This window comes from Coffea arabica, chromosome 7e (assembly GCF_036785885.1).
Source record: "Coffea arabica cultivar ET-39 chromosome 7e, Coffea Arabica ET-39 HiFi, whole genome shotgun sequence".
NCBI lineage: Eukaryota > Viridiplantae > Streptophyta > Magnoliopsida > Gentianales > Rubiaceae > Coffea > Coffea arabica.
In genome coordinates, this window is record NC_092323.1 from 17,777,412 (window position 1) to 17,793,082 (window position 15,671).

Here is a 15,671-nt window from a genome sequence, read left to right on the forward strand (position 1 = left end):
ACAAACGAAACTATCTCAATAACTAAATAGCTTCCCCTGAAGAAAATCACCTGAAATAATGTAACCAGCTTAACTCAGCACAAAATCATCTGATAATATGCAACCCCAAGTTCTAAGAATATACATTCAAATACAAACCACAAATAACAGTTTTCCTTTTAAACCAATAAAGGTAAAAGAGACTACATATCTCAAAACTCCTATATTGCCCCATGAAGATTGCAAGTTACAGAGAACACCATATCTTTGAAGACCTGTTTAAATTGATCCCCTACCCTCTTTTCGGATATAATTGACAAAAGCACCTGAAAGACCACTGGGCTATAACAAAAGAACCGCAGCGTAAAAGGGCAATTGAGATATTAAATGACAACATCAGGCATCCAATTCAAGCTAAATTTTCAGCAAAATATCAAATTCCATTTGTTCTGTAATACAAAATGAAGAAAACAACAGGTTCACCGTCGAGTACACAATAGTGTAGCACAGTTAGTCAACTTCAGGGGCACAATATATCAGCAACTGTCATAAAATCCTAAAGAATCGATCGATACATCATTTTCACCGCTCGATAGATGATTTGATAAGCCACATGGATGGGCAATCACTACAAGGCATCTAAATAATTTCACATATTCTTTTTTATTTTACCCTTTTACTAAATAATTCCACATATTCAAGTAGAAGATAATCCATGAGGAAAAGCAAACTACCAAAAGGCATTGGTTTCTGATATTTCCACCATCTACCAGCACGGAAGGGTATATTTTAAGGAAGATTGTTTGGAGGGGAAGACAGAAAACAATGTGAAAGTAGCTTCATTCTTCTAAGGAGCAAGTATTGAATATCATAGTTTTCACATGTTATAGACAACTGAAAAAGTTCAATCACCAATAACTACACTCTTCAACAGTAAGCATACAACATAAACATGAGATCAACATTAACAACTCTCCTAATGCTTGTTTAAACTATTTGGCAGGATAAGGCCACCACTGTTTAGTGTCATCTGTCCTCAAGTATCAATGCACAAAATCTTATTGCTATTACATTGTCCTATCAACTAAAACTAGCTACAGATAAATGATGCTTACAAAATGCCTCTGTAAAAAAGAACCGGTAGATGGATTCCAGGGTTGCAATGCTACATCATGCAGTTAGATACAAAAAAGAATGAATCTACCCTTAGAAATCAGGTACCAGCATCCATAAACTGTTCTAGCTGTTGTTGTAGGCGAAAACTGGAAGAACGGGATTTAACTTCCTTCCTTTTTGTTCCCAATATATTATCATGATCTGTATTCTCAATCTTCATCCACGAATGTAATTGTTCAATAAAAATGCATAACTCATTAGATAACGGATCATGTTTATCTCCTGCAACAAACCTGTATGCCCTATTGTTCACATGAAGCAAACTGTACCCAGCGAGTACCTTGGCCCCACTTTTCTTGCCCAACAATCTCATATTGGCAGCATCATACCATAAACCACCAGACGCATACATGTTAGATGCCAGCAAATATCCATCACTACTAGATGGCTCCAATTCAAGAATATGAGCTAAAGCACCAGCCCCAACCTCCCTATTACCAGAGTTCCTACAACCGCTCAAGATTGCACTCCATGCACTAGCGCTAGGCTTTACTGTACAAGGTATTTTGTTGATAAAATCCATTGCACTATCAAACTTTCCAGATCGAGCCAACAAGTCCACAAGACACGAATAATGTTCCACCCCAATTTCAACACCATATTCTTGTATCACATTCTCAAAGACAGACAAGCCCTCATCAACCAATCCCCCATGGCTACATGCAGATAACAGAGAAAGGCTTGTTACTAAGTTGGGCTTGAGACCCTGAGATTCCATTTTGGCATGTAAAGCTAAAGCATCACGAGGAAGGCCATTCATACCATATGCTGCAATCATAGCACCCCATGACACAATGTTTTTTTGGGGCATGTATTCAAAAGCTTTTCTTGAAGCCTGTATCGCCCCACATTTGGAATACATATCCAAAACAGCAGTTCCAACTGCAACCTCAAAAGCTAAGCCATGTCGAATAGCAATACCATGAGCAGACTTTGATATGTTCAGATCTGCAAAAAGAGAGCAGGCTTCAATAAGATTCAACATGGTAACTGTGTTAAGATTTTCTTCAATCAGCTTCATCTCTCGGAAAAGAGCAATTGCTTCACCAGGCATGTCCCAGTAAGTGAATGCTGCAATCATTGTGCTCCAAGTGACCGCATCTCGGTGCTTCATCTGACTAAACTGCTTCCATGCAAGACTAATGCAATTGCATTTTGCATATGTATCAATTAAAGAATTTTTGACCAACTCATTTGATTCATAACCTTGTCTAAGTACTTTGGAATGAATCAACTTGCATTGATATGGTAACATAAGATATTTGCATACTTGAAGCAGATTGACAAGGGTTACTTCATCAGCTTCAACTCCTGCCCTTCTCATTGAATCAAATAACAACAGGGCTTCAGAATGCTTCTCACTTTGAACATATCCAGATAGTAGAGAATTCCATGATACCACATTCTTTTGACTCATCTCGCTGAAGGCTTTAAAAGCAGATTCAACATCATCACACTTGGAATAGAAATCAACCAACGAGTTTCCTACAAACAAGTCACATTTCAGGCCTCTCGAAATCGCAAAGCCGTGGACCAAATTTCCCATTTCAATGTTCTGTAAATTGGTGCATGCTTTGAGTATAGTTACAGTTATAGGCCCATCCACTTCAATGTGAAACTCAGATACCATTTGCCGGAACAACTCTAAAGCAACTCTGGCTTCACTGTTTTGCACATACCAGCCAATTATTACGCTCCAAGAGATTACATCTCTATGATGCATTTCATTGAAGAGCTTCCGAGCAAACTCCATCCTGATGTCTGCATACATACATAAAAGGGAGTTTTGAACTGAAGAGATGGCCAAAAACCCACTACGAATAATATACCCATGAAGTATTTGCCCATCATCAAACAACTGGCGCTCACGACATGCACAAATCACAAGCACCAAAGTGGATATGTTAGGTTTGAATCCTGTAATTTTGGCCTGGAAAAACAAGCCTAACCCCTGCTCAAAAGCACATTGATCAAGGTGTCCATGAATGATTATGTTCCAAGAAACTGAATCTCTGTTCCTCATGCAATCAAAAACATCATTTGCACAACCCAGGGTTCCAGATTTCACGTAAAAGTCAATAATAGAATTGCCCAAGGAAGTGAATGAATCAAGTCCCTGTTTAAGCAAAGATGCATGAATGGACTTGCCATAATCAAAAGATATGGCAGAACATGCTTTGAGAATGGGAGGGAAGACAGAAGGATCAGTCAATTGAACTCCCGCCTCCCTCAATTCACAGTGACAGGAAAGAACCTCTTGCCATCTCCCAGTAGCTGCTAAGTTCTTGATCTTTGAAAAACAGCTGGGGAGTCTTGAAACTGATGAAATGCTTGGCAAGCGCACAGCCATGAATCACTTGCATTATAAGGGCTGCAGGCTCAATAGCTAAAAGATTCAATAGAAAAGTAACTCTACTCCTTCCAGCCAATAGCAAAACATCACAAATCTACGGTAGCATTGGACCTCATAAGTCCTTGCTTTCCACAATGAAACAACCGATATGTGCATTCTTGGTGACCTCCTGAAACGCAATTTGGCATCCTTTATTTGCAAATGTTACAGCTTCCAGAAATGGCTACACTAAATCCAGATTCAGACACAAAAAAAAATAAGAAGATAGTTAACAGCATATAACAAGGGCCCTACAAGTTGTCAACACCATAAAAAGCCCAGCAGATATTAAAAAAAATTCATAAATTGCTTGTGAAATACATGAAACTTAGAAGAAATCCATTAAGGAAAACAAAAATCATAAAAATCCAAACGAAATCACAAGACAATTTCCTTTCTGTTTTTGCTCTTTCCCCCCTGTTTTGTGTACATTTCCTACAAACCAAGCCCACTAAGGCATGACCTTTGGACATTTCCTACAAATACAGAACTAATCACATTGAAAAAAACAACCCCCTTAATCTAAAGGACAATTTTTGCAGTATATAACTTCCCAAATTCCACTACCAATATACAATACCGAAAAAAAAAATCCAATGAAACAAAATACAAAGAAAAAGAATAAACCCAATGAAAATTTTGGCATAAACAATTACAAAGAGAACCCAGTTTCACACTACTCTGCTTCTGTTACCAGAGAGAAGGAAAAAAACCCAATAGAGATAGTTATCCAGCAGCTATCATTCACTTCAGTTCTCTACTTTACAAGAAAAAAAAAGTCGTTTTTCTCGGACCACACAAACAAACCATATGAAGTTGAGAAGGAAACAAAGAAAACAATGAAATTTTGCTAGAGGGGTTTTACCGGCGACGGAGGCCTCTTCCTGGGAAAGGGTCGCAGTAACTCAGAAGAAAGAGCGCCGGCAGTGGCTGTTATAAGAAGCGGCTAGTAATCCCACTTTGAAATTACGATGATTACTTTTGTTATTGTTATTATTATTGTTATTGTTATTGTTATTATTTTGGGTGACGGTACTGAGGTTGAAGGTTTTCTATTGAAATGGGCTTTCTGGATAAGAAATTCATGAGGAAAATTTTGAAGCACTTGGTGACATTGGGGAATTTCTTTTCTTTTCAAATACTCAAAATCAAGTTTTTTACTATGAAGTGGTCTGTCAATTTTGATAAAAATAAGTTGTGTCTATGTTTAGTACTAGGTAGTCTGGCTAATTCCTTAGCTTAGATTATGGATGAAAAAAAATGCACAAATATTATTTGATACGCAATTTCCTTCCCTTGCTTACAAATGTGAGAATTTTTTTTTTTTTTTTTTTTTAATGTTGCTTGCTGCCGGCCTAACAGCAACGGAGGTGTTTGGATAATAAATTATTTGAAATTATTTTTTAAAAAATAATACTATAGCAATTTTTTCGTATGATATATGTAAAATAAAAAAATTATTTAAAAATATATTTATAATGTAAATAAATAAATTTATGCAAATATCCCTACTCAACAAAAATAACCAAGCTCAATGCAAGCATAAAGAAACCTATATCAATCAACAATACGTAACTTCAAAAAAAATCAACAATACGTAACTATTTCATTGCTACTAGCCATATTTACAAGAACTTACGTTATAAGGGAAGGAATGTAAGAACAAGTTTCTAAGTTATGCCAATGAAACGCTACAACAACTTAAAAATATGCTCTCTCCTATCCTATGAATATGCCTGACTAATACAAGACATAAATGGAATCTGATCCGGTTCAAAGAGGACAACAATGCAGAGACGACCCAACTGGTGGAACTCAGGAAAGTCAACCCCTTCTGTTTAACCGAATAGGGATGGAATTATACCACGAAATGGGTAATAGCTGCAAGAAGCTCTACCCAAGGCTAGATTAAAATTAACCATGCCACTGCAAGGCAAAAATGGAGCACCACAGTAGCAATAATGGCCAGAGGTTCCCAAATTTAGCCACAAACACTTCTATGTGTGCCAAAGCTGCTGCACAGCTACTGCGTTCTGCCAAAATATCCCCAATTGGTTTCAGTGAAAGACCTAATGGGAATTCTGCTTTATGTCTACTGTCCCAACATTACACAGATTTCGCTGTATTTCTGTGCTGGCTTTCTATTGCAAATGTTTCCCCAAACGATCTAGCTTAGTGCACCATCAGCTGGACACTCTCTTCCTTTCTCTTTGCTTATTTTCAGAGCAGTAGAATAAAATCACATATCGTGTCATTTGCTTTGTTCATCCTCATATCCAGATGCCTTCCCTGTTCTACCGATTAAAAATGGCTCTGGAAAAGAGTCACTGCTATGGATTTCAAGACCTTGATATGATCGAGCTGCAAAAAACTCAGCTCCAGATTTAGCATCTCTTCTTGACAACAGCTCAGAGTCCTTGTTTTGGAGCAGCAAAGCCTTCTCTGTGACATTTACCAGGGAAAGAACTGCATCCTTATCCTCCTTCCCCTCTGATAGGACCAAAAATTCAAAGGGACCATTAAATGAGCACAGCCAAGAAAGAAGCGAGACATTTCAAATTAACAGTCACCAGAATAAAGCTACATTTGTCCATTGACTGATCAAATGAGGAAAAAAAAAATCTGGTTTCCAGAATAAACATATCAGCTCAACTTTATAGGAACGACTTATCATATTATGAACCATTACATGACTTTAAGTTATGAACAGTCACACAAAGAGGGCTAATAGACTAATTCGATCCAAATCGTATACTTTAGAAAATAACCCATCATGAATGATGAGATTTAAAAAACAATGCTGAACAGGAAACAAAAAAGCAAACATGACGACAAAGAGAATTATATATGTTTGTGTGTGTACACATATATATACACACAGAACATCGCAAGCACATTGATGATTACTCAAGTACATCATCAATAACTATCAACACACAAGCATGGAAATAGAAGCATAGCCTTAAAGACTTTAGGTAGTTCACCAATTGGCTTATGTGACCCATATGATAACACAAGCCTTAATTCTGTGTCATCTCCCATCAAGCATCCATGCATAACACAAGTACCTTGTTTTTATTGTTAATTAAACGAGCCTCAAAAGATGTCTTGAACATCACCCTAGAATGGAAATAAAACCGGGTTCATTGGCGCAATATTATATCATGGAACTATGCAAGAAAGAGAGACTCCGATTCTCTAAATTGGAATTGCAATGAAAGTAAATCAAATTCTCATTTGGTTGTCTAGCTTCACAAGAGGGCTAATTCCTCTCATTGGTGCCAGTAGAATATTCAGTGAGCTCAGAGCTAATGAAGTTGCGTAAATTCTATATAATGGTGCACATAAGGTCAGCTGAACAAGAAATTGCCTCACTTGTCATTGTTAAGTATGAATTTGGAAGAACTCTATAGCCTAAAACAAATACCTGGTTCCAATGTTTTTAAAGGAGTTTTTTTTGAGACCTCAAGATAACAGAAGATACCTTGCAATTTAAAATCTTCAACATATCCACCCTGAAAGAAAGAAAAACGTGATTCTGCCTCATCTTCTACTTCTGCAGGCTGGGAAGCAACCACATCCTGAAATTCCATTGAGTAAGCTCCGGTCCACTGACTGCCCCTGCAATAGTGGTTTAACAAGAATTGATCATCTAGTATTTACAACAAGTTCAAAGGATAATATTATCATTATCAATTCCCAAGCCCGTCGAATTGGTAGAGTCTAGGCTGGAATAATCACCAAATCCAATACCAAAAAGGGATTTTATTTACTTACAGCAAGACTATTTAGAGTGTAAAGGAGGACTTCCAGACCTCAGCCGAATGATCTATTACTATCTCCTGCCCTGAGGTCTGGATAAATTTACTTTATTCAAAACTTAAATAAACTTCGAATCATATAGCAGCGTATCAAAACCATGACAACTGAATGTGAATCAACATATAATCTTAACAATGTCTGCAGACAAATGAGGACAGAATTAAGATGAGACGATACAATATTCACAGTTCAGACACTGAATAATCTAAACTTGAGAAGAGGGAAAAAAAAAAGACAAAGTGGATGGCAAGAGACAAAAGGACTAAAATAGAAACACAAGGGAACTCTAGCTTACAAAGAGGTTATAGATCAACCAATCAAGGATCTGAAAAATACAGCCACATTTCATAAAGAGGTTTACGTTTATTCCTCTTACAAAGTACTATTAGTTATTATCAGGTTTTCTGCTCCTATGACAAACCTAATTCAATTCAATATTGCCTTTGAGCATACATTGTAATAGAGAAATGAAACTTGATGATCATATAGACCAAACTCAATATCTGAAAATAGATAATTGCAAAGTTCAACAATATCCATGAGAATAACATTAGAAACTTGAAGATTCGTGAATAACGTGGGTAATAAAAGCAGCATTAGAACCAAAACTAGGCTGATGAAATGTAGCAAGGTAAGCATGGATGACAAAAGCAGTATTAGAACCATAAAATCTTCAATGCATGTGAACCAAACACATCTGAACTTCTAAGTGGGTTTAACGGAGTCCAATTGCTTCTAAGTAAAAGTAAGGCATTTTTTGAAAAGCTCCCAAGTTTGAGCTTCAGGTAGAGTTACCTTTAGCCAAAAATCTTTTTAATATAAACACTTTTATCAGGACATTACCAGGTACTTTATCACTACAAAAAGAACTTTACCAAATCTTTTACACAACAGGGACACTATGTGCAACCAGAAATCAATGTAAAACTCGAAGCTAGTTCAAAATTTTGCAGATAACTAATTTCCGAACCTCAGACGAGGTTAGACACTATAATTATTACGACAGAGGAGTAATATCACACGCAGTTTTCAAAAAATGACTTCCCTTCATTTATTTAGCTACCTTGCATACCTCTTGGACATCAAATTGCATAGTACTACTGATTATAACAGTATACCGCTAAAGGAATTAAAATGAAGCCTATAATCACTATTGATCCCTGCATGAATTTATTCCAGCAAAGTTGTTGAACCTCAAACATGCAGCACAATTCCTAATTGCTCAGGAAAATAACATGTAAAAAAAAAGAGGATAAAGACAAAATACCATTTCTGCAACTTGAATTATTTCCATGAAATGCAAAACCACCCATTAGTGAACAGTCATCAAATGAAATTGATAATGCCATGCAATTTATATAAGATACCCACTTGGATGTGCTTTAGGTACAATCACGAAATTATAGAGCATCCACAAATTTCAACCACATAAAAAACTTTACACTCATAGTTAAAATGGTATTTACCTGTTGAAAGCTATCAAAGCTTCAAAAGGAGTGATTATAGGAGCTAAAAACTCCTTGCTATCCAAGAGAGCCGTTTGAGCACAGGATACATAGATGAAAACATCACACTGCATATGCACCAGAGACTTAAAAAATTCTCAAAAGTTAAAAGTTGTAAAGAAAATCTGTCCACGGAAACCATGTTTACCTCAGGAAAATTAGCTAATTTTGCAGGATTTGGCTTTCCCATAAGAAAGGTATATGCCTTTTTCCCAGCTCTAGTCACTAATTCTGTCATTTGATGAATCATATCCAGATAACCAGCTGCATCAATAATTTTACCAGAAAAACTTCAGTCTGTAGCTTAAACATGATGACAAACTAAAAAATTCAGACAAAATGATGTGCATTGGCAATACATTCTATCAAGCCTGAGGAGAATATTTGTTATCTAACCATAAGCTCAGCAAATGTTCAATAAACTACTAATTTTCAGAAGATTTCAATTGATTTACAAATGCATACGACCAAATTGGCTTTCAATATAAATTGAGGAGCAACATTTGTGGTCCTTACTCAGAGCAGATGACACTATTGCGTATGAATTATAATTCTACATATTTAGAACAAAAATGTCTAACTACAGCAAAAGTCAGCAAGGCACTGATCCGTGATGGAAGAGGGCAAGTGCATATTAATAAAACTGTTGCACAAGAACTTACCAACTCCAAGAGTTCCGACCAAGATCCCAACCATGTTTGCATCCTTCGCTTTTTCAACTAGATAATACCTAATTAATCATGCAGTTGGTTGCACATGGGACAAAAGATTGATTTTAATACATCAATGCATATCACGTCTTATGTATAAAACTTACTAATTTGCTGAAATAAATTAGCATCATTATGTGCTTGACAAGTATATTACCTGCGCTTGAGAATTTTTGCCTGCTGAGATACATCAGTCTTCAAGCAACCTTCAATTGCATCATATCTGACTAGAAACAACAGGTAAGAAATCAACAAACATTAGTGCATAGCCAAGTGAAAGAGCATGAGAAAGCAAAAGCAGTAGCTGAAAAGAACAAAACAAGGAAAATCAATTGACAATGTCAAACCAATTGAATTGGCGAGCTTCATGCATATAACAAAACTAAGACAACAAGCAACACAGAAGAGAACAGCAATGCCAAAAATTGCACCCCTGCACTTACCTATTTCACAACTATTAAACGTTAATATGAAGTTTGTGAAAGCCGAGTTGTCTAAACCAATCCAGAACAGCAAATAATCCTCCATCCTGTGTCCCTCAGGTAAACTCCAACCCAAACCACCTAGTCTAAATTTTGTATCAGTCTTCTGAGAAGAATCTTCATTGTTATCCTGGTCGCCATTCAACATTAAATGTCGATTTTCCAATTTCATAGATGTGGATGGAGTTATAACTGAATTAGTAACATTAGCAAAATGTATCTGAAATCCTGAGTTGGAGTCATGAAACCTCACTGCTTCAACATTTAGTGCCTCTTTTATATCCGGCATCGCATGAGCATATTCTAGCCCAAAAAGAACCTGCAATATCAGCGAAATTCAAGTCAGCAAGTATGTAACTTAGACAATACGTGTTACAAGCCAAAATAAAACTATCACCTAAAGCCCTGGAGTGAGAAAATTGCAAACAAAACTGTGTAAAAAAGGCAAAAACAACCACATGATAGTATATGCAGTACTTGCCAACTTACCAGAATAGGCTTGCCACCTTTTACAGTATAATTGTATAAACTTTCAGCACAATTAGATGCCTTAAGTGGAGCCTTGCCGAAAACACAAAAAGCTGGAATTGTGGTTGTCCTGCCAAAACATATTATAGAAACCCAAAAATTAGAAACAAATGGAAAAAAAAAATTTGTTTCCCACCAAATTTTCTACTTGCAAACTAAACAAGGCAATTTAAAACCAGAAAACTTGATACCAAAACATGTTCAACTTATACATGACAGTATGTATGCATCATCCTTGATACTTATTCCCTTGATTAAGTACATAGCAACCTCAAAGAATCAGGAACCACTTGGGTATTCTGTGCTTGAAATAAATCTATAGGTACATAAATTGCAAAAAAAAAAAGGAAATGAGGCCTCAAGGGTTCATCAAAAAGCAAGTTTCCAACACATTTGCAGAAGTGATTGCTCCATTTTTAAGCCTGAGTGTAATTTGGGACCAAGGAAAAAAAGGAGGTAAATACTACAAGACATAATGTGTAACATTTACTGTTCAAATGCACGTTAAAAGAGAAACTGGCACAACAAGATACTCCCCGACTTCCATTTCAGCACTGGTTGAGGCCTGTTTCTTCACATTCAACAAAATAATACATGCGAAAGAAGCAATAAGAGCGTTTCACTACGGAAGCTAGGACCAATTGACTCCCCACAACTTCAAAAAAAGCAAAAGAAAAAAAAAACAGAGTGTACACTTTCAGCTCAATATTTTGCCAAATTCTACTAGTTCATATAGCAACCAACTCCAAAACCGAAAAAGCCAAAATTCCAAAACTTTCGAAAATAGCAATAACAAGTAACAACAACCCTTAATACACTATCTTCAAATTAAGTAGTACCTCATGCACTAAAGGTTGTACCCTTCCGACCATTTCCACAAACTAAACCAAATTAATTAACACTAAACAGCTCCTTAATCAAAATTACAAACATAGTTACTATTAAACACATAAACAACAAACTCACGGGCTGAGGCAAGTGTGACCGTAATGAATAACGCAGTCAGCTTTAACATGAGCAGCTCCGACCTCGTCCACGCAGCAGCTGCCGTAGGTGGTGTCGGCCATCACGTACAACTTAGCGGTTCCATGTGACTCGTCGGAATTCTGAAGAAGATGCCGGAGAGCACTCACAACTTTCCTTGAATCTTTCAGGAGCTCATCTGGAAACTACAAATAAAATAAATAAATACATAAAATCTCAATTAATAATTTTATGAATTATTCATTAGTTTTTTTTACACTTTTTATTGTTAATAAACCTGTAAGGCGACTCTGGAGAAGTTATGGGCGTGAATGAAGCCGGCGACGCGGGTAATTTCGTAATAATTTTCAAAATCCATGACTGAAGAAAAAGGTGCGGAGGCGCAGGCGGAGGCGGAGGCGGAGGCGATGGCCTATATGGAGACGAGGGGAATGGAAGAGCATAATTGAGTGGGCCGATTGATGACGGGAAACGTGTTGTGTTATTGGGTTGGCCCAAATTACCGTTCTGGACTTTAATGTTTCAAGAGGTGGTCTAATCTATATGTCTAACATCTATCTATCTATATCTATATCTACAATCTATAGGGTCCGTTTGGATTAGGTGTTTTTGGGGTTGTTTTTCAAAAACAGCACTATAGCATTTCATTTTTCAAATACAAGTCCGTTTGGATTAGTTATTTTTTGGGTTATTTTTCAAAAATTATATAAAAAACTTTTACTGTAGATGTTTTATGGATTATTTTTAGATGTATTTTTAAAACATATTTTCGAGTATTTTTATAATTTATAATTTTTATATTTTTATAACAATATATAATTATACATTTATAAATATTTATAAATAAATAAATTTATATAAAAATATATAAATGTATTATATTATATATAATACATAATATAAATATATTTATAAATGTATAAATTATAAATGAATATTATATAAATGTATAAATTATAAATTTTATATTTTTATATTTATATACATTTATGCATTTATAATACATTTATTAATATTTATAAATAAATATATTTAAAAATTTATAAATAAATATATTTATACTTTTATAAATAAATATATTCATATATTTATATATAAATGTATTATATTATATATAATACATAATATAAATATATTTATAAATGTTTAAATGTATATTACTATAAATATATAAATTATAAATGAATATTATATAAATGTATATTATAATTTATAATTTATAATTTTTATGTTTTTATATTTATATACATTTAGGCATTTATAATACAATTATAAATATTTATAAATAAATATATTTATATATTTATGAATAAATATATTTATATATTATTCTAAATAAGTAAGTGTATTATATTTATAAATAAATTTATATATTATATATAAATAAATAAGTGTATTATATTTATTTATTTATTATATATTATATTTATAAATAAATATATAAATGTATTATAAGTGTATTATATTATATATAATACATAATATAAATATATTTGTAAATGTATAAATGTATATTATTATAAATGTGTATAAATTATAAATGAATATTATATAAATGTATATTATAATTTATAATTTATAATTTTTATGTTTTTATATTTATATACATTTATGCATTTATAATACAATTATAAATATTTATAAATAAATATATTTATATATTATGTATAAATAAATAAGTGTATTATATTTATAAATAAATTTATATATTATATATAAATAAATTTATATATTATATATAAATAAATTTATATATTATATATAAATAAATTTATATATTATATATAAATAAATTTATATATTATATATAAATAAATAAGTGTATTATATTTATTTATTATATATTATATTTATAAATAAATATATAAATTTATTATAAGTGTATTATATTATATATAATACATAATATAAATATATTTATAAATATATAAATGTATATTATTATAAATGTGTATAAATTATAAATGAATATTATATAAATGTATAAATTAATATATTATAAATATATATTAATACTATGTATAAATGTATTAATGTAATAAATATAAATGTATACATTTATTAATATTATGTATAAATGTGTAATTAATATTATGTATATTAATATAAATGTATAAATGTATTATATTATATATAATACATAATATAAATGTATATTATAAATATACATAAATATATATATTATGTTTAAATGTACATTTATATAAATGTTCAATATATATAATATATATTATGTATATATTAAATATATATAATATATAACATTTATATAAACGTATAATAACATATTTATAATATATATAATTTATATAATATATAATATTTATATAAATATATAAAAATATATTTTATATAAAGTAAAATATTTATAATATGTATAAATAAATATATTTAAATTAATATAATATATATATATCCTATACATAATTGAAATATATAAGTTGAAATAAACATATTAAATATGTATTTGGAGTTGTTTTTGATATATTGTTTGGATATTGGTGTTTTTGGAGTTGTTTTTGAAATACACATTTACTGTAGCATTTGGATCGTGAAAAACAGTTTTTAAAAAACAGGCCCTAAAACAAGAATCCAAACGGATCGTATATATAACAATTGAAAAGGGAGAGTTGGGTGAATGAACAGTAAAAGAGTGTCTTCGTCGGTTATGTCAGTATTCCTTGAAATGTTGAGGTTATTGTGGTCCATTTACGTTGGTCTCTTGCCTTCTCGGTTGTTCAAGTGATTAGGATTAGTCTTAGTAGTCATTCATTTTTCGGCTATGCCATTTTTTTATTCCTCTTTTACTTTTACTCGGCACATGGTTTTTTTGTAATTTCTATGTTCTTTGTTCCTCTTTTATTTGTGTCTTTCTTGCATCTACTGATCCACAGACATGGCTCACGTACACATTTATGACTATTACTTGAGGCTTGGGTATCTCTTATTTTTCTATTATGTCATTCATTGTTTCTTTAGTTTAGCATGTATGATTTAGTTGCTTGGTTCCTTTGTAATTTTATTGGTTTTTTACCCTCATTTTTGTTTGCTCATTGTTATCCTATGTGGACCATATGAATGGGCGGTTTTTTGTACCATGTTTCCGCCAACGTTTGCTGTCATTTAATGGAAAATTCCCCTTTTTATTCTGCCTTTTTTTTGTTTCCTGCTACTGTTGTTTTTTCCCAAGCACTAACATTAAATGTTGAATGCCCTTTCAAGCACTGCTTGTTTCTAAAGTACCTACTCTTCTGTACTTTTGATTTGCTTTTGTCATTCCTAGACTCATGACAGATATGACCATCCATACATTTTCCTCCTCGTTAATCATGATATTATTGCTTTTTTGTGTCCTTTTTTCATATTTTTTACTAGATACCGAATTCCTTTTGCGTTCTTTTCTGCCTTCGACCTTTGCATTCGTATTGCTTTCTGTTTTACCGTGTTTCTTCCTCCTGCAACTTTCTTTTCTTTCCAGAAGTTTGTTGTTGAGGTCAATTGCATTTTCGTTGTACATGTATTACGGTTATTCCTTTGCATTTTTCCTTCTTTTATTCATGATTTGCCACTGTCATTTTTTCCTTTTCCTCTACCCTTTCTGTTTCATGTTCCTCTGTCCTTTCTCTTTCATGTCTTACATTCTCTATGCCTATGTTTATGCTTTTTCGTATGCCCATGTTTACACTTTTTGCTCTATATTTTTTATTTGCTCGTCCAATGGAAAATAGGTGTTGTAATTAAGTGTTTTAGGATTGCACAATTTTGTTGAGATTTTTGTCGTTGATGATGCTATCAAAATTTACCATGTGATGTGCCCTTAATGTCAGACAGTTACCTGTGCCTTATATTTACATATGTTTTGCGGGTTGTTAACACTACAATCCCCTTTTTTTTAGGTTGTGTATTGTGTTGCTGCTTTTGCTCTTATTAGGCTTGCTGCTTTGCACAAGTAATGCACTTTCTTTTATTCTTTTTTTAGCCAGTTACAGTGTTACATGTTTTTACCATAGTCCTTTTTTTAACTTAACCGCTCACATAGTATGCATATGTTGCTCATTTTTATGCTTTTGATTTTTATGTGCTATGAATGTAA

The 15,671-nt window shown here is 33.0% G+C and overlaps 2 protein-coding genes across 6 annotated transcripts; both read right to left on the reverse strand.

Moving 5' to 3' along the window:
- Nucleotides 1-937: 937 nt before the first annotated feature.
- On the reverse strand, nt 938-4,702 carry LOC113701068 (pentatricopeptide repeat-containing protein At2g17210). Of its 3 annotated transcripts, none has more exons than XM_027221543.2 (2): nt 4,413-4,702; nt 938-3,677 (listed from the first exon to the last, which is right to left on the reverse strand). In XM_027221543.2, exon 2 carries the CDS (start codon nt 3,503-3,505, stop codon nt 1,193-1,195), a length of 2,313 nt encoding a protein of 770 aa, XP_027077344.1. In that variant the 5' UTR covers nt 3,506-3,677; nt 4,413-4,702; the 3' UTR covers nt 938-1,192. The 3 variants fall into 3 exon arrangements, with proteins under 3 accessions (XP_027077344.1, XP_027077341.1, XP_027077340.1); XM_027221540.2 differs by having other exon boundaries at nt 938-3,731; XM_027221539.2 differs by having other exon boundaries at nt 938-3,736.
- Nucleotides 4,703-5,123: 421 nt separating this feature from the next.
- LOC113697973 (uncharacterized) lies at nt 5,124-12,102 on the reverse strand. Of its 3 annotated transcripts, XM_072060505.1 has the most exons (11): nt 11,856-12,102; nt 11,561-11,763; nt 10,556-10,664; nt 10,320-10,385; nt 10,028-10,196; nt 9,742-9,811; nt 9,537-9,604; nt 9,023-9,138; nt 8,836-8,942; nt 7,032-7,168; nt 5,124-6,037 (listed from the first exon to the last, which is right to left on the reverse strand). In XM_072060505.1, the coding sequence occupies exons 1-11, from the start codon at nt 11,934-11,936 to the stop codon at nt 5,799-5,801; spliced, it is 1,365 nt and encodes a 454-aa protein (XP_071916606.1). In that variant the 5' UTR covers nt 11,937-12,102; the 3' UTR covers nt 5,124-5,798. The 3 variants fall into 3 exon arrangements, with proteins under 3 accessions (XP_071916606.1, XP_027073414.1, XP_027073413.1); XM_027217613.2 differs by having other exon boundaries at nt 10,028-10,385; nt 11,561-11,756; nt 11,856-12,101; XM_027217612.2 differs by having other exon boundaries at nt 10,028-10,385; nt 11,856-12,101.
- Nucleotides 12,103-15,671: the final 3,569 nt, after the last annotated feature.

Excerpts from the sequence above, each read along its gene's own strand:
- LOC113701068 (XM_027221543.2), bottom strand. The coding sequence starts at position 3,505 with ATGGCTGTGCGCTTGCCAAGCATTTCATCAGTTTCAAGACTCCCCAGC.
- LOC113697973 (XM_027217612.2), bottom strand. The coding sequence starts at position 11,936 with ATGGATTTTGAAAATTATTACGAAATTACCCGCGTCGCCGGCTTCATT. Across the intron at positions 10,386-10,555 it reads AAGGTGGCAAGCCTATTCTG|GTTCTTTTTGGGCTAGAATA; the intron begins GTAAGTTGGCAA and ends CTGATATTGCAG. Across the intron at positions 7,169-8,835 it reads GCTTTGATAGCTTTCAACAG|GGGCAGTCAGTGGACCGGAG; the intron begins GTAAATACCATT and ends CCACTATTGCAG.